The 17,794-nt window shown below is 43.2% G+C and overlaps 1 protein-coding gene across 18 annotated transcripts in view; it reads right to left on the bottom strand.

Moving 5' to 3' along the window:
• The window catches only part of FHOD3 (formin homology 2 domain containing 3), a 588,579-nt gene that overhangs the window by 222,855 nt on the left and 347,930 nt on the right, over positions 1-17,794 (bottom strand). For 17 of the 18 annotated variants that reach the window (XM_060173747.1, XM_060173744.1, XM_060173740.1 and 14 more), the window contains one exon: positions 4,625-4,719. In XM_060173747.1, coding sequence (XP_060029730.1) covers positions 4,625-4,719 — 95 coding nt within the window. Of the gene's footprint in view, positions 1-4,624; positions 4,720-14,611; positions 14,632-17,794 lie in introns of those variants that run through there. The other variant, XM_060173752.1, reaches the window with a different exon arrangement.

Below are 17,794 nucleotides of genomic sequence, written 5' to 3'. Positions count from 1 at the left end.
TAGTCTAGAATTGAGTTCATCCTGTAGTGCTGTGGGAGACCCTTCTTTGTGGACAGGAGTTTTGGGGGCCCCCATACTCCCCCTTCTCACACTTCCATAAGCTGCATGGTATAGGCTAGCCCTTGGCTATATTATCTTACCTTCACAGCCACTGGCCCAGAGTGTAACACATGGTCCAGAAACAATCACAAGCCATCCTTTAGAAAAATTAAAGCTGGAGAGAGGGAAGAGCACTGCTCCAGCACTGATACCTTCAGTAAGCTGGCAGGAACTAACCACCTCACTTTAGACAGAGAACTCTGACCAGACCAGAAATGTTAGGGTCCCAAGTCCTATGTGCGCTGTTTAGGCAAAAAGGGCTGAGGAAGCAATACTTCTATGTCTAACTAATGTGTGTTTAGCCCTTCACTCCTCCCTTCCTCTTTATTGTTACCAGGGTTATCTCTGGGTCTCAGTGCCCACATGAATCCCTTGCTCCCGGTGACCCTACCTTGCCTTGCCCTTCCCTTCTTTCTTTCATTCTGTATTTTTTATTTGACAGGATAGAGAAAAATTAAGGAAGGAGATAGAGAAGGAGAAAGATAGACACCTGTATACCTGCTTCACTGCTCATGAAGCTTCCTCCCTGCCAGTGGGGAGCCGGGGCCTGAACATGGGTCCTTGCACATGGTGATATGTGTGCTTAACTGGGTGTGCCACTGTCCAGCCCCGATGCAGACATTTAGTTTCAGGACTTAGCTGTGTTATTCAGAATGGAGTAAAAGATTTTTCTATGTATTCCTTTTATTTATTTATTTATTTATTTATTTATTCTACCAGAGTTATTGCTAGGGCTTGATGTCTGCATAGCTTGACCACTCCTGATTGTGTGTGTGTGTGTGTGTGTGTGTGTGTGTGTGTTCTTTCTACATGGATAGAGGGTGAGAGAAAGAAGGGAAGAGAGAGAAAGGGAGAGAGAAAAGAAGAGAGAAAGGAGGAGGGAGAATTGTAGCACTGCTCCACCACTCATTAAGCTTCCCCCGACCCCCTGCAGGTAGGGGCTGAGGGACATGAGCCCTGAGCATAGCACATGGCAGCACGTGTGCTCTACTGGGTACATCACCACTCAGCCCCACGGGTTACTGTTGAGACACCAAAGATTGTGCGGTCTCCACCCACCCACCGAGTGGAAAGACTTAGCTTAGGTTATTTCCTTTTTCTCCTCTCCTCTTTGTTTCCCCATGGTCTAGCCTCTTACTTTTTGTCATCTCTCCTTCTTATCCTCTCCGTTCCTTCCCTTTCTGTTTCTCTCCTTCCCTTCTCCTGTCCCATCACCTGGATAGAAACCTCACTTTCTATTCCCTTCCTGTTGATGAACTAAAATAATGTCAATTTTCTTATCCAATGCATGCTGGGCTTTATTTCCTTTTAGAACTAGAAATGACTGCAGTTTTACTATGGTTATAATGAAGCTACAAAAATGTCTTCATTCAGCCTTGACCTTTGCCAAAAGTCATTTAACTGCAAAAAATCTCTTATCTCCCTAGCCTGTGGGGGTCCTTGGGACCATCAAGAGGTCTTTGGAAAAGGAAAAGCTTCCAAATGAACATGAAGGTTGTGGGGGTGAGTTTCCAGCAGAAGGAAGGAAAACAATGAAACAGGATATGAGATAGAAATCTTCCCTTGGCCTGGCTAGATCAGCCTAGTAGGCCCAGCATTCCACATCATTCCGAAGGTCACCTACAGCAGTTTGAAAATAGCCATTTCCATTTTTCCCCATAGGAGACAAAGCCAAATACAAAAGAAGAAAAGATGTTCAGCCTCAAGAAAAACCATAGCTGCTTCGATTATGAAACTGTGTGTGTGTGTGTGTGTGTGTGTGTGTGTGTGTGTGTGTTTGGGGGGGTGGGGGAAGGCTCCTAACATCAATAATACTGGAAAGAGCAAAACTGTAAAGACAAAGGGGGCCAGGCAGCAGGCAGTGGGGTACTAATTAAGTGCATAGTATGAAGCTCAAGGACCCATGTAAGGATCTGGGTTCAAGCCCCTGGCTCCCTGCCTGCAGGGGGAAAGCTTCAAGAGCTGTGAAGTCTGCAGGTATCTATCTTGCTCTCTCTCTTTCTATGTGTCCCTCTTCTTTCAATTTCTCTCTGCTCTATCCAAGAAAAAAATGGAAAAAGTAGCTGCCAGGAGCAGTGAGTCGTAGTGTCAGCACTGAACCCCAGTGATAACCCTGGAGGCAAAATATAATAAAATAAAACAAAAAATAAAATTATAAAGATAATACAAAAGTCAACCAAAGACTTGGGACCCAGTGTGTATCTCATACCAGTACAAGCCACAAGGGTAAGGCCCTTTACACTGAAACAAAAGGAGAGAACAGGGCAGTGGTGTACCAGGTTAAGCACACAGTACAAAAGGAGAGAACAGCCACAAATGACATCTGTTTTCGCCACCACGTCAAGTCAGGGCTGAGTGTTTCTTTTTTTTTTTAATATTTATTTTATTTTTTATTCCCTTTTGTTGCCCTTGTTTTATTGTTGTAGTTATTATTGTTGTTGTCGTTGTTGGATAGGACAGAGAGAAATGGAGAGAGGAGGGGAAGACAGAGAGGAGGAGAGAAAGATAGACACCTGCAGACCTGCTTCACCGCCTGTGAAGCGACTCCCCTGCAGGTGGGGAGCCGGGGTTCGAACCGGGATTCTTATACCGGTCCTTGTGCTTTCCGCCACCTGCGCTTAACCTGCTGCGCTACAGCCCGACTCCCTTTTTTTTTTTTAATATTTATTTATTTTCCCTTTTGTTGTCCTTTTGTTGTTGTTGTTGTGGTTATTGATGTCATTGTTGTTAGGACAGAGAGAAATGGAGAGAGAAGGGGAAGACAGATAGAAAGAAAGAAAGAAAAAAAAAGAGAGAAAGATAGACACCTGCAGACCTGCTTCACCACCTGTGAAGCGACTCCCCTGCAGGTGGGGAGCTGGGGATCAAACTGGGATCTTTTTTTTCTTTTTTTTTTTAAGTTTTTTAATATTTATTTATTTTCCCTTTTGTTGCCCTTGTTGCTTTTTACTGTTGTTGTAGTTACTGTTGTTGTTATTGATGTCGTCATTGTTGGATAGGACAGAGAGAAATGGAGAGAGGAGGGGAAGACAGAGAGGAGGAGAGAAAGATAGACACCTGCAGACCTGCTTCACTGCCTGTGAAGTGACTCCCTTCAAGGTGGGGAGCCAGGGGCTCGAACCGGGATCCTTATCGAACTGGAATCCTTACACTGGTCCTTGCGCTTTGTGCCACGTGCACTTAACCCGCTGCGCTACCGCCCAGCTCCCTGAGTGTTTCTTGAGAATAACAGCATCCTTAGGAAGCAATGGTGGATCAAGCCAGGTCAAGGGTGGTGAGTCATGACCAGGGGCTAGTCTGTAGTGTGTGTGTGTGTGTGTGTGTGTGTGTGTGTGTGTGTGTGTGTGTGTGTGTGTGTTTAACCATGTGCTCCACCACCTGGCCTTGAGATGCTCATCTTACTAGGCTTGCCAAAGTGGAGGGCGGTGTTGTAGTTATGATTGATGCCGTTGTTATTGGATAGGACAGAGAGAAATGGAGAGAGGAGGGGAAGACAGAGAGAAGGAGAGAAAGATAGACACCTGCAGACCTGCTTCACCGCCTGTGAAGCGACTCCCCTGCAGGTGGGGAGCCAGGGGCTCGAACCTGGATCCCTAGGCTGGTCTTTGCGCTTTGCGCCACGTGCGCTTAACCCACTGCACTACCGCCCGACTCCCTTGCCCTTTCTTTCTCCTCTGGTTCCATCTTCTCTTCCTTTCTAAGTCACACAAACACCTAACACTCTCACTGAGAATATGAATCAAAATTCTTTATGAGGTGCAGGCGGTGGGTGTTCTGGCTTCTGTAGATGCTTCTCCATTGGACATGGGTGTTAGCAGGTCGATCCATACTCCCAGCCTGTTTCTATCTTTCCATAGTTGGGTAGGGCTCTGGGGAGGTAAGGTTCCAGGACCATTGGTGAGGTCGGGGCCAGAGCTGTTTCCAGAAAGTGGAGACTTCACAGACCATGTCAATGGGGGATATTAGGCAAGAGTCTCAAAACCAAGCACTACTCCCTCAACTATACGATAGGTGCAACATTATTTAATTCACAGTGGTCTTGTGTAGATTAAGCGAGATGATGCTTGTGAAGCACCTGATGGGGCCTGGTAGATCTTTAGTAAGGGGTGCTTGTTATCATAATTAATGGGAGCATTGAAAGGTGGTCTCAGATCCTCTCATTTACAGCCAGAAATGCCCATATACACATGCACAACACAGAGCCATGCAGCTGAACAGGTGAGCATCTATTACAGCAGCTAAGGTGGGTGCGGGATCTAGGGATTTTAACCATTTCAACCAAACACCAAAAACCAGAGGCAGGCAGCATTTGATGGAAGCTTAAATAGAAACGTGTGAAAAATTCAGAAGCTTATTGCAGTTTGAATGTATTTTAACACTGCTAAAATCATGGTCCTCACTGGCACATTGTGGCAGGGTTGGAACTAAGCTGAACAGAGTTTCTTTCTGCAAAACCATGTCAGACAGGGCAATAAGCAAGGTCGATGACAGGCCAACTGAATAAAATGTTCCCCCTTCCTCTTACCTTTGACCCAATGAGTGTGTACAGCCATTGGATGGTTTCACTGTGGTTTATTACTCCATTCATCCCATCCACATATAACATGATCTGGCCCAAAGCTGCAGAGCAGGAGAGAAAAAAGGAGAAAGGTAGCATTATGGTTATATCTTTAAGTAGAGTTTTCAAGGATCATACTGTCTATGTAGCAAACACTCAGAACATGGGAAATCAACTCTGAAAAGATTTCCAATCTGGAATTAACTTCATCTTCTTTTAGAGTGAAAGTGTTGACCACTGCAGAAGAAACAGAGTTATTCCTGGCTACTGGAAGATGCAATTAAAGTACCACATCCTATGATTGTTGTTTGTGTTCCTTGATGCGTAAGTGCATGTTTTCATGTTGCTATATCTGTGGTGTAGTCCCAGACGTGGCAAAGATATCCATGAGGTGGTGTCTGGGTTTGGGGCCTCCTACTGGGACCAAGAGGACAAGTGATGTTTCCAAAAACAAACTGTCTAGTGACCTAGTGTGTGGTCAGGAGGTCCTGAGTCGTATGGACCTATCCTGAGATAACATAACTGTAACAATATCTGTAATTCCTTTAGAATGTTTTCTTTAAATAAAAATGGTAGAAATAATGAGAAATTTGGTCAAGGCATCAAGTGCTAAATAATTAGCGAAGGAAAACACAGTCTCCACTTAGTGTTATTATTTGTCCAGAGTAAAGTACAAGTTATGCTAGTATACTTTTACTAAGAAATCTTGACTTTTTTTTGTCAGCCCCCTTAGTACCAAAACAAATAGAACTCTAGGTAATGAACAGACAGAAGCTATATACTCCCCCAAACTGCTTTCTTTAAATCACAACCAACCTTCTAACTCTCATTTCACCTATAACTGATTGAGAAGGTACTGCATATTTTAGGCAACATTTATTTTTTAATTATAACAGTAACATCCAATGCTTCTGTGGACATTTTTTTCCATTTTGATAGGACAGAGAGAAATTTACAGGGGAGGGGAAGATAAGAGAGGGGGAAAGAAAGACACCTGCAGACCAGCTTCACCACTTGTGAAGCGACGCTCCTGCAGGTGGGGAGCTGGGGGGCTGAAAAAGGGATCCTTGCGCCGGTCCTTGTGCTTGGTACTATGTGTACTTAAAACCTGGTGCACCACTGCGTTTTTCATACTTTATTTTATTTTTTAGTGAGAGACAGAGAGGAGGAAGGATATCAAGCCCCCGCTCTACTATCCAAGGAGCTTTCTTAGTAGAGTCCCTTGTGCTCTTGTGTGGTACTGGGGACTCAAAGCCATGGCTTCATGCACATAAGGGTGTACACACCAACAGGTGAACTACCTCCTGATGTTGGCAAATATATTTTAAAAAGAAATTATTATACATGAGACGCTGAAGAGGTTAAACAATGAGTTTAATTTATTACAAATAGTATGGCAAATTGAAACAAATCCTGTCATAAGACTACTCAGAGCCATAATCATTCTTGAACTTGTTACTAATGACTTCCAGCCCTCCCTGTGTTGAGCTCTAAAAAGGGACTTGCCCTCACATTGCTAGAACACTGGTCTTGTGCACTGGGAGCCACTACTCTCATCTGGAAAGTGAAAGAAGGCTGGGGAGTTATCTCAGCCTGTTGGAGCTCTTACAGAAACTGAGCAGAGTTCTGGTTCTCCCTCTTTCTCTTTCTTGTCTATTTTCAAAAGAAGAAGGAGGTGGAGGGGGTGTGAAGGAGAAGGAAGAGGAAAAGAAGAGGGAGAAGAAGAAGAAGGAGGAGGAGGAGAAGGAGGAGAAGGAGGAGAGGGAGAGGGAGAGGGGGATGGGGAGGCAGAGGGGGAGGGGGAAGGGTTAGGGGAAGGGGAAGGGGAAGGGGAAGGAGAAGAAGAAATGTGCTCACAATCCTTGTGCTGTCAGAACCCACTTCCAGTCAAGGTGGAAGGACTCCCTGTGTGTGTATTCAGGCTCTGAAAATCCTCTTTAAGCTTTTCTCCAGTCATTGTGCTTTGAGTAATCTGTACTAAGGAAATAATCCTTAACTGAACAGGGATAAAAAGGATGAAGCAAAGATATTCAGGGAAGTGTCACCTCTGCTCTCAAAATACTAAGTTTAAACTATATTGGGAGGTGGGAGGGCAGGGACCTAGAACTTTGGTGATTGCTGTGATGTGGGACTATACAATCTGTAATCCACTATTAAACACAAACTAAAAAATGGGGAAAAATAGGAGCTGGGTGGTGGCACACCTGGTTGAATGCACACATTACAATGCACAAGAACCCAGGTTCAAGTCCTCAGTCCCCACCTGCAGAGGGGAAGTTTCACAAATAGTGAAACAGGGCTGCAGGTGTCTCTCTGTCTCTCTCCCTCTTCATCTCCCCCTCCCCTCTCAGTTTCTCTCTATCTCCATCCAAAATACATAAATAAACAATATTTTTTAGAAATGAAAAAAAGTTTTTACTAATAAAACTAACAAACTTATACAATTTTTTAAAAAGCCACCTACACTCCTGTGCCCTAATCTGTAAGAATATTCTGATCAGAATTTTAAAGTAGAAAATTACAGATATCACACAATTCTGTAAAGCATTCAAATATTCACCCAGACAAGTAAAAAATATTCACAAAATATTAAGCATCATGAGAAATTATGTTCTTTGGAAGCCCTTTTCCTATTTCCCCAACTTTCTATTATTATTAATTATCTTTGGTGTCAATAAATACATAAGGAGGAACTCAAGCCAATTAGTAAAATATAAGGTGGTGGGTGCTTTTCTTGATGTTTCAGAGTATTTTTTAAATATTAATTTTAAAACTTGATTTTAAATAAATGCTTTTTATTGGTGATTTAATGTTGATTTACAAAATTTTAAGATAGCAGGGGTATAATTCTCCACCATTCCCACCACCTGAGGTCTGTGTCCCCATTGCAAATTACAGTGGTTCTCCCAAGATCACAGATAAGGGTTGACTATTATTTCTTTATCTACCCATATTTATATATATATTTGCCCTCTCCTTTTCCTCCTATGGTCCTACTTTCTCTTCCTTTCTAAGTCACACTTACATCTATTACTACTTCTAAAAATACTTCATTTCTCCTCCTTCTTTCTCTGGGTTTTGATGAGATTGGAGCTCAGAGCCCTCTGGTCATCTTCCTTTAACAGTTCTCCATCAAAATTCTTTATGGGGTGCAGATGGTAGGAGTTCTGGCTTCTGTAATTGCTCCTCTACTGAACATGGATGTTGGTTGGCAGGTTGATCCGTACCCCCAGCCTGTTTCTATCTTTCCCTAGTGGGGTAGAGATCTGAAGAAGTAAGGTTTTAATCCTCTAAGTGTGCCCTTTACTACCTCAGGAAGATACAAACACACACATACACACACACACACACACACACACACACACACACACACTTCAAAAAGGGGTCAGCACACTTGGTTGAGTGCACATGCTACCAGGAAAAAGGACCCAAGTTCAAGCCCTTGTTCTCCATCAGCAGGGGGGGAAGCCTCACAAGTGATGAAGTAGGTCTGCAGGTTTCTTTCTATCTCTCTCCCTCTTTATCTTCCCCTTCCCTCTCAATCTCTCTCTGTCTCTATCCAATTAATAATATTTAAAAAAAAAAAAGTACAAGAGACCATTTCAGCAAGTGCCTGGCAGGAGTTTGCCCCTTTTTTGCTCTTCTCTTGTTCATCTCTGTTCCTGCTGCTCTGCCCCCTGCTTGTGCCTTCTTGTCCTGGGGACCTGTGTATCTGAACACTGGTAACTAAGCTTAAGGCTCATAGCTCCCCGCCATCATGACTAGCCGATCTTTCCCCTTTGTTTATTTGCTACCATGGTTTTTATGCACCTAAATAACCTGTGTTGTAATAAACCTTCCATTTGTTAGTCTCTCAGCTAAGCTGCCGGAAGTTTTTATTTTTTTAATTACTATACATCAGGACATCAAATTCTCCCCACCCCCACTTCTTCCTTCCCCAAAGTGCCCTGAAGCAACACACAGGAGGCAGATTTTAGCATCTTCTTTAAGTCAGCCTCACCCTAAAAGCACAGGGAGACACAATATGAACTGTTCTGTCAGTCTGGAAGCTACCCCCCTCCTTGGGAGTACCTTCCCCCTAGTGCTGAAACACCTCCCAGAAAGTCTTGGAGCAAAAAATCATAAAACCAAGAGGCAATGGCTACAGAGGGCCAAGGTAAGGTAAGATTTAAAAATTCAAATTAACTTGAGAGCCAGGCAGTGGTGCCCTTGGTTGGGTACACACTATACTGTGTGTAAAGCCCTGGGTTCAAGCCCCTGCTTCACACCTGCAGAGGAGATGCTTCAGGAACAGTGAAGCTTGTCTGCAAGTGTCAGTTTTTTCTCTCTCCCTCTCTGTCTCCTCCCTCCCCATCTCAATTTATCACTGTCCTAATAAAAAAGAAAGGGGGGGACTGGAGAAGAAATGACCACCACTGGGGTCAGTGGATTCATCCAGAGGCACTGAGTCCTAGCAGTAACCCTGATGGCAATATAAATAAGTAAAGGACAACTCAGATTTCTGTAAGTTTTCTCTCCAACATTCTATTTATGGATTACACTGTGTCAAAGGAGTTAGATTACCAGAAAACTGGTTCCTAATGGAATTCATGTCTCTAATAAATCTTATTTGTCATCATATAATTTAATAATCATATATTTGATAATCAAAAGCTTTCCTATTAGATCTTTCCTTTCTCAACTTTCACTTCTAAAGCATTCCTTCCTGTAAAACTCACTGTAGACACTAGATGGCGCTAAATAGATTCAAGTGGGTTAACAGGAAAAAAAAAAAAAAGAACCTTGTGGACTTGTCAGTGAAGTTGCATGGAGCATGTCCATGCTACCTGAGGGATAAAGAATAGGAAAGCTTTCAAGGGAAGGGATGGGATGTGGAACTCTGGTGATGGGAATTGTGTGGAAGTATAGGCCTCTTATCCTATGGTCTTGTCGATATTTTAATTTTATAAATAAATTAATAGAAAAAGAAAAATACTGGTCTGTATTACCTGTCTACTGCAGAAAGTGGTAATTTCAGCCTGAAGAAATGAACTGGGGGCTGGGGAGATAGCATAATAGTTCTGTATAAATGCTATCAAACCTGAGGCACTGAAGGTCCAATGTTCAGTCCTCAGAACTACTATAAGCCAGAACTGAGCAGTACACTGGAAAAAGGGGGGGAAAGGAAGGAAGGTAGGGAGAGGGAGAGAGAGGGAGAGGGAGGGAGAGGGAGGGAGAGGGAGGGAGGGGGAGGGGGGAGGGAGAGAGAGAGAATTTCTTCTATTTTCTGGAAGAGGTATCTAAAATTGATTTACTTTTTTTTTCTTTCTTTCAGGGTTACTGCTGGGGCTCAGTGCCTGCACTATGAATCCACTGCTCCTGGAGGCCATTTTTTCCCATTGTGTTGCCCTTATTGTTGTCCTTATTGTTATTTTTGCCATTGATGTTGTTGTTGGATAGGACAGAGAGAAATCAAGAGAGGAGGAGAGAGAAAGATAGACACCTGCAGACCTGCTTCACCGCTTCCGAATCCTTACACCAGTCCTTGCGCTACCGCCCGACCCCCTTGATTTAATTTTAATCATTAAACATTTTGTACAGTTCACCTATACCTAGAGATTCCTTTGTCAGAAGGCTATTAACTGCCAATTAAGTTTCTTTTACAGTCATAGTTTAATATTTATAGTAGCAGGGACAGAGATAATTAGCTTATCTTTTTTAAATTAGTGATTTAATAATGATCAACATGATTATGGGATAAGAGGGGTACAATTCCCACCACCAGAGTTCTGAATCCCATCCCTTCCACTGGTAGGTTCCCTTTTCTTTGGCTATATCCAGGAGCTACTCTCTTGTCCGGATCCAGCTTTCTAGTTCTAATCCCAACTCTGGCACCGTCTTCCTAGATAATAAGGTTATTTATTGAATATTATACCTTGGGTGAATTTGGGCAGTTTATGTTTTTAAAGAAATTCTTCTGTTTCATCTAAGGTATCTGCCTGATTTGCTTAGAGCTGTTCACAGATCTTCCTATTACTTTGTCTGTGAAGCTGTCTTGACAGCTCCTCTTACATTCTAGATACTACCTATGGGCCTTCCCTCCTCCTCCCTTTCCCTCTCCCTCTCCCTGCCATCATTGCTTGCTAATGTTATTTCTCTTTTCAAAATATTTTTTGTTCCACTGATTTTCCCTATTCTGCTTTTGATTTTCATAAAATTTTATTCTTTATTTTCTTTCTTCTACATGTTTTGGTTTCTCCTTGCTAGTGATTTAAAGTGGATTTTTACATTATTTCTTCTTAAATAAACGTGCACTGCTATAAATTTCCCTCTGGACTGTTTCAACTGTCCCCCACCAAATTTTGATTCGGATTTTCATTTAGTTCCAAATATTTTTTTTTCACTTTCCATTTGAGAATTCCACTTCAACATGTGAGTTATTTAAAACTGTGCTGTTTTGTTTCCAAGTATTTGGATATGTTCCTGATAGTCTGCTGCTACTGACTTATAGTTTAATTCTGTTGTAGTCAGAACATATGTTAACTTTTTATTATGCTCTTATGACCTAGTATAGATTATCTTGGTGAAGGTCTTATTTGCACTTGAAAAAAGAGGGATTGTATATTTGGGCAGCATGCCCGAAAACTGTCGATCAGAACTAGTTTGGGGTGAGAGAGCTCAAGTTTGAACTCTGGTACCAGATGAGAGTTTCTATGGCACAGGAAGAAGCTCTGCCTCTCTATTTCTGGCTATCTGAAATAAACCCATCAAGTTGCAGACACAACCATGATGCCACCCTGACTTCTCTGTGCAGGCGACCTCACCAATGTCCTGAAACCCCACCTTCCCGGGGTTCTGCCCCACTAGGGAAAGACAGTAATGGGCTGGGAGTATGGGGTCCACCTGTCAACATTCATGTTCATCAGAGAAGCCATTACAGTAGCCAGATCTTCCACCTTCTGCATCCCATAAAGAATTTTGGTGGGGGGAAGGAGTGGTGCACTAGGTTAATCACAAGGATCCTGGTTCCAGCCCCCGGCTCCTCACCTGCAGTGGGGGGTAGCTTCATAAGCGGTGAAACAGGTCTGCAGGTGTCTCTCTTTCTCTCTCCCTCTCTATCTCTGCCTCCTCTCTCAATTTCTCTCTGATCTATCCAATAAAAATGAAAAATGGCCACCAGGAGCAGTGTATTTGTGGTGCCATCACTGAGCCCCAGTGATAAACCTGGAGGATATATATATTTGGTCCATATGCCCAGAGGGTTAAAGAATATGGAAGGAAGTTTCCAATGGAGGGGATGGGACACAGAACTCTGGTGGTGGGGACTGTATAGAATTGTACCTGTTACTTTACAATCTTGTTAATCATTATGAAATCACTAATAAAAAAATGCAACTGGGGGCTGGGCAGTGGCGCACTGGGTTAAGTGCACATAGTACAAAGCACAAGGACCTGCACAACGATCCTGGTTTGAGCCCCTGGCTCCCCAGCTGCAGGAGGGTTGCTTCACAAGAGGTGAAGCAGGTCTGCAGGTGTCTATTTTTCTCTCTCCCTCTCTATTTTCCTCTCCTCTTTCAATTTCTCTCTATCCTATTCAAAAAGATCAGGAGAAAAAAAGGCCCCAGGAGCAGAGGATTCATAGTGCAGGCACTGAGCCCCAGCAATAACCCTGGAGGCAAAAAAAAATGCAACCCAGAATGGTGAAACTGCACACATGCAAGGTCAGGGCTCTGGCAAAACAAGGAGGAGAAGAGGAATAAGATGACAACTGACGACAACTAGTTGGTTAACGGTATTAAGTTCTTCTCTAGCTAGCTCTGCTAACTTTTGTTCTTCCAGCGCTATAGATTACCAGATCATTACTGATGAAATCTCTAGTTATGACTGAGGGCTTTATTTTTATTTCAGTCCTTTCATCTCTTAAATTTGTGGATTTCTACAGCTGATATACTTTGCTGTGGTTACTAGAGAGAAGGAAAGGGGGAGGTGTAGAGGGAGAGACAAACAAGATACCAGGAGTATCACTTCACCACTTGACTCAGTGCTAGGTATCAAACCCAGGGGCTCCCACATGCAAGGCATGCTCTCAAGTGCTTCCTGGATTTTGACACTCCATAGATTTTTCTAAGTCTGGGTTGAATTGACTACCCTATTATAATGTGATGCTCTTTATCCCTACTTATTTTCTTTGTTCTAATGTCTACTTTCTCTAATGTTAATACAATCTTTTTGTGATGAATGTTTACATGGTGCTTATTTCTAGAGGATTTTTCTTTTAAACTATAGTATTGTAATTAAAGCAAGTTTCTTGTAGGAAGCATTTAGCTGGATCTTGTTTTGTTTATCCATTCTGATTATAGGTCTTTTAATTGCTATGATTATACCAAGTTACATTTACTATAATTACTGGTGCATCTGCTTTGGGGTGTGTCTTGTCGTCTAGTGTGTCCTGCTAGAGAAATTTTCATTTTACTTACTGTATTTTTCATCTATCAATTTTCTACTTGGTACTTCTATTTTGTTTCTTTGCCAAGACCTTTTTCTCTCCACTAATTTCAAAAGCATTCATCTTGATTTTCCCTTTATTCCTAGTTTTATAAAATATTTGATAAACCCAATGCCTGTGTCCTCTTGGCACTAGCCCTGCGGATTTGTCTTTTTCATGGAAGTTGACATTTTCTGAGTTTATTCTATGCCAAGTCAACTTGGCTTATATCCTTGACAAGTTTGCTATAAAACTGAGTTGTCTATCAATATTACAGAAAAATGTTGACATTTTTGTTTAATCACACAGTTAAGCCTGGTTCGGTTCAGGTCACAAGTCCTGATCTGCTTGCCTCTTTTGGACTTGTGGCTTCAATGCCAGTTTGTTTGTCAAAGCCCTTATCGTGCATTGGAATTTATTCTGCATCTTGAGCCATGGCTGGTTTGGGGGCCGGAGCAGTGGTCTGCTTTGCTCAGTTCTCAAAGTCCTATAGATTGTCTGGATCAGATTCAGACATGCACAGCTAGGGGTCAGGTGGTGGTGTGCCTGATTAAGTGCACACATTACAATGCGTAAGGATGCAGGTTCAAGCCCCTAATCCCCACTTGCAGACTGAAAACTTCAGGAGTGGTGAAGCAGGGCTGCAGGTGTCTCTCTGTCTCTCTATCTCCCCCCTCTCAGTTTCTTTCTGTCTCTATCCAATAGTACATTAAAAATATATATAAATTACAGCTTAGTGTGAGCCCAGCAGTATACATTAAAAACTGCACGTCTGAGGGTCAGGTGCAAGGACCAGCATAAGGATTCCAGTTTGAGCCCCCAGCTCCCCACCTGCAGGGGGGTTGCTTCACAAGCGGTGAAACAGGTCTGCAGGTGTCTGTCTTTCTCTCCCCCTCTCCACTCCTCTCTCGATTTCTCTCTGTCCTATCCAACAACAGCAATAACAACAACAACAAGGGCAACAAAAGGGAAAAATGGCCTTTAGGAGTAGTGGATTTGTAGTGCAGGCACCGAGCCCCAGCAATAACCCTAGAGGCAAATAAATAAATAAATAAATAAAAGTGCATGTCTGCAACCCAACCAGGTAGAGTGTCCAACTTGCATGCATCAGGTCCCAAGTTCAATCCCTGGCATCGGATATACCAGAGTAATGGCCTGGGGGGGGTCCCCCTTTCCTCTCTGATAAAGATCAATAGATAGATTAAATAAATATATAAAACTCCAGGTCACCCCCCAAGGTCCTTCTTTATTTCTTTAAAAATATTTTTGCTTATTTTATTGTTGATAGAGACAAGAGAGAAATTAAGAGGGGGAGATAGAGAGAGGGAGAGAGACAGAGAGACACCTGCAGCCCTGCTTTACCACTCCTGAAGCTTTTCCCCTGCAGGTGGGGACCATGGGCTTGAACCTGGGTCTCTGCATGTTGTACTATATGCGTTTAACCAGATGTACCACATCCTGGCCACCCTAAGGTCCTTCTTATCCCTTACCTACATGACACTTTCAGGTTCCCTGGGGCTCCCTTTCTGAGTCCTCCAGTCAGAGAGCTGGGCCTGCATGTGCTCTGCTCTGTGTGGTGAATATGTTCACATCTGGGGCTAAGCAGGGGTAGAAGAAAGGAGTGAAGTGTATTATAGTTCTTTACCAAAGCAGCAGCTGGAGAGTCCTCCCCTCCACCAGAGTGGTAGGTACCTGCAAGCTCCTGCTCTTCTCACAGTCCTGAGACAGCTGTGCCCCCCAGGGTCTGGGTGGGGAGGTTGGGAAGGGGGCATAAGATAACAGAAAAGACTAACAAACTTGGAGATCTTTCAAGGGGCTTTTGAGTGTTTTAGGTCCCTTTCCCTCCGACGTAAGACTAAGGCAGAAGGTTTGTTCTGGACTGTCCACTTCTGGACTCTGGGGGAATGAGTGCAGGTCAGGGAACAGCAGGAGGAAACTATTAACAGCGTTGTCAATTCAGTGCTCCTTCAGATTTTACCTGACTTCCCCAGTCTACCTACTCCCACTTACACTTGGAATCCTCCAATAGTTACTTGGCACCTTTTTTTTTTTTTTTTTTGCATTTAACTGGAGGCAGGGTCATTGTGTGTACTTAAAACACCTTGCCCACAGCTGCTCATGTTTTTAAGAGAAAGAGAGAGAAAGGAGAGAGAACAAGAGCATTACTCCAGCACATATGATGCCAGGAGTCAAACTCAAGACCTCATGCAGGAGAGTCCAATGCTTTAACCTTTTGTCATCTCCCAGGCTGCCCTGTCATGGTTTTAGAATAAACATTAGCAGTAGCATGGTAAGTGGCCTGAAGCAAGCAAGCCCTACTTGAAGGCCCACTCTGAACTCTTTCCAGCCCTCTAACTGAGTGAGTTTTCAACTTTCTCTTCTTTCTCAGTTCCTTTCTCACTCCTTTTTAATTTATTATTATTATTTTCTTTTACGTTGTGGGCTATTTAATTTAAGCCTCTCTTTAAAATGCAACCCTAACAGAAAAGAAAACTCCCGGAGGCTTTGTTGGGAGCACAGCTGGGTTTTAATGCCTCTCCCCCCATTAACCCTTGACACTACCCCTTCAACTCTTGTGAGTTTGGAGGACCCAATTCACTATAACCTATAACCCAGGTTGGATACAAGGACTCATCATACACTTGCATTCAACACAGAAAAGTTAAACCATTCACAGATTACCCAATCAATTTGATGAGTCCAGACCAGCAATACATTTCCCACAGGAAACAAAGAGAATAGAAAACAGAGTATATTTGATTAAGGTAAAGACAGTTTTTATTTCTGTCCTAGTTTACATGTGATGACCTCTTTCTCAGTAGCTCCAAAGTCACAAGTGTCTGAATCAGCTATTACAGACTCCTTATAGTGCCTTACCCAACACTGCAACTGAGTCACCAAATTCCCTCATGGATTCCTCTGGAACTGGACTTAGATTGGTCTTTCCTTCCCTCAGCACCTCCTGAAATCTGGCTGCCAAGTCTCTGTTGGCTAATGGCAACTGCTGCTTCTAGCTGGTGCTCCTACCTAGATGCTCTCTCTTTTTCTAATCTGTGGTAGATCTTCTTACCACTGTATTACCAAAAGCATTAAGCAGAGCAGCCAAAATGGGAAAGCTTCCTGCCTTCCTTCTGCCTGGAGACCAGAAGTGGGGACCCACCTCACCAATGTGACCCAGCACCTCTCCAGAGCCCTATCCCACTAAGGAAAGATAGAAAAAGGCTGGGGTTCGACCTACCAACGCCCATGTTCAGCGGGGAAGCAATTACAGAAGCCAGACCTTCCACCTTCTGCAACCCACAATGACCTTGGGTCCATACTCCCAGAGGGTTAAAGAATAGGAAAGCTGTCAGGGGAGGGGTGGGAATTGTATGTGATTTTACCCTTGGTATCTTATAATCTTGTTAATTATTATTAATTTGTTAATTAAAACTGAAAAAAGAAGTGGGACCCCACTGTCCCCAAAATAACCTATGACCTTTTCCTGCCCATATGATCTGGACTATCCATCTGTTCTATATTATTTTCTTCTCCATTTTTTTTCATCTAAACTTTCAGACCACTGGAACGTACTCTTGGATGCAGGTAGTGGCTTGTCAGATAGCATACACATGTTACAATGCACAAAAACTTGGGTTTAAGTCCTCAGTCCCCAGCTGTGGGAGTAGGGAGTAGTTTAATGAGCAGTGGAGCAGTGCTGCAGGTATCACCACCCCCCTTCCTCAACCTCTATAAACAATTGGCCAGCAGGAATGGTGGAGCCATGCAGGCATCAAGCCGCAGTAATCATCATCCCGGTGGCAAAAAAAACCCAAAAACTGAACAACTTAGTCTTCACTCTGCAATGAATTTACCAGTCTTCAATTTCCTCTCTTTCCAAAGCCCACAGTGAGTCCTGAAAGGGAGCTGGTGCCACTGACATTCCTGGAATCAACTGATGACCTTGGAGTCTGTGTTGTTATTATTATTCGCTTCTACTTCACTGGCCGCCCTAAGTAACAAGCCTAGGCCAAGTTTTCCCCAAGGGCGACTGTCAAAGAAATACTCTTTCAACACTGATTATGGCCTGAAAATTATGGAGAGGGAGCTGCCAGTTCCAGACTGCAGACAAGAAGTTAATCAGCACAAAGAGCTCCAACAAGGCGTCAGAGATCCGAGTCCCTTGCAGACAGTTTAGTAGTTCTTGCAATGGGGGGGGGGGGGGGTGAAGGTCTTAAAAAAGGTACTACTCTCTCTTTACCCTTACCCCTGGGTCACTCTGTTTCCTAAAAAACTGGTACCCAAGATATATATATATGACTTGGACCTAGGTAGAAGCTAGGTTTTCATGTTAATACACCATTTCCTAGTTCTGAGAAAGAGCATGTCGGACATTTGTTATTATTGTTTTTAATACACACACACACACACACACACACACACACACAATGTAGTTCATTGTTAAGCAGAAGGAAATTGCTCTAAATCACAGCACATGCCAGGTGGTTGCGAGGTCTTATTAATGTCCTTTGTTAACTAGCCTCTCTGGGCGTCAGCTCTGTCATCTGAGAAGTGTCAGGGCTTAATCAGAAACTGTCCAAAGGCCCCACTTCCAAAGCCCTACATTTCTCTGACTTGACTATATTTGGGTGCAGTACAAAGTTTCTGGCACTAGGGGGTGTTCTTCTTATAGG

Source organism: Erinaceus europaeus, chromosome 15, assembly GCF_950295315.1.
Source record: "Erinaceus europaeus chromosome 15, mEriEur2.1, whole genome shotgun sequence".
In the NCBI taxonomy this organism is placed as follows: Eukaryota; Metazoa; Chordata; class Mammalia; order Eulipotyphla; family Erinaceidae; genus Erinaceus; species Erinaceus europaeus.
This window is presented reverse-complemented; position numbering and strand designations above follow the sequence as displayed.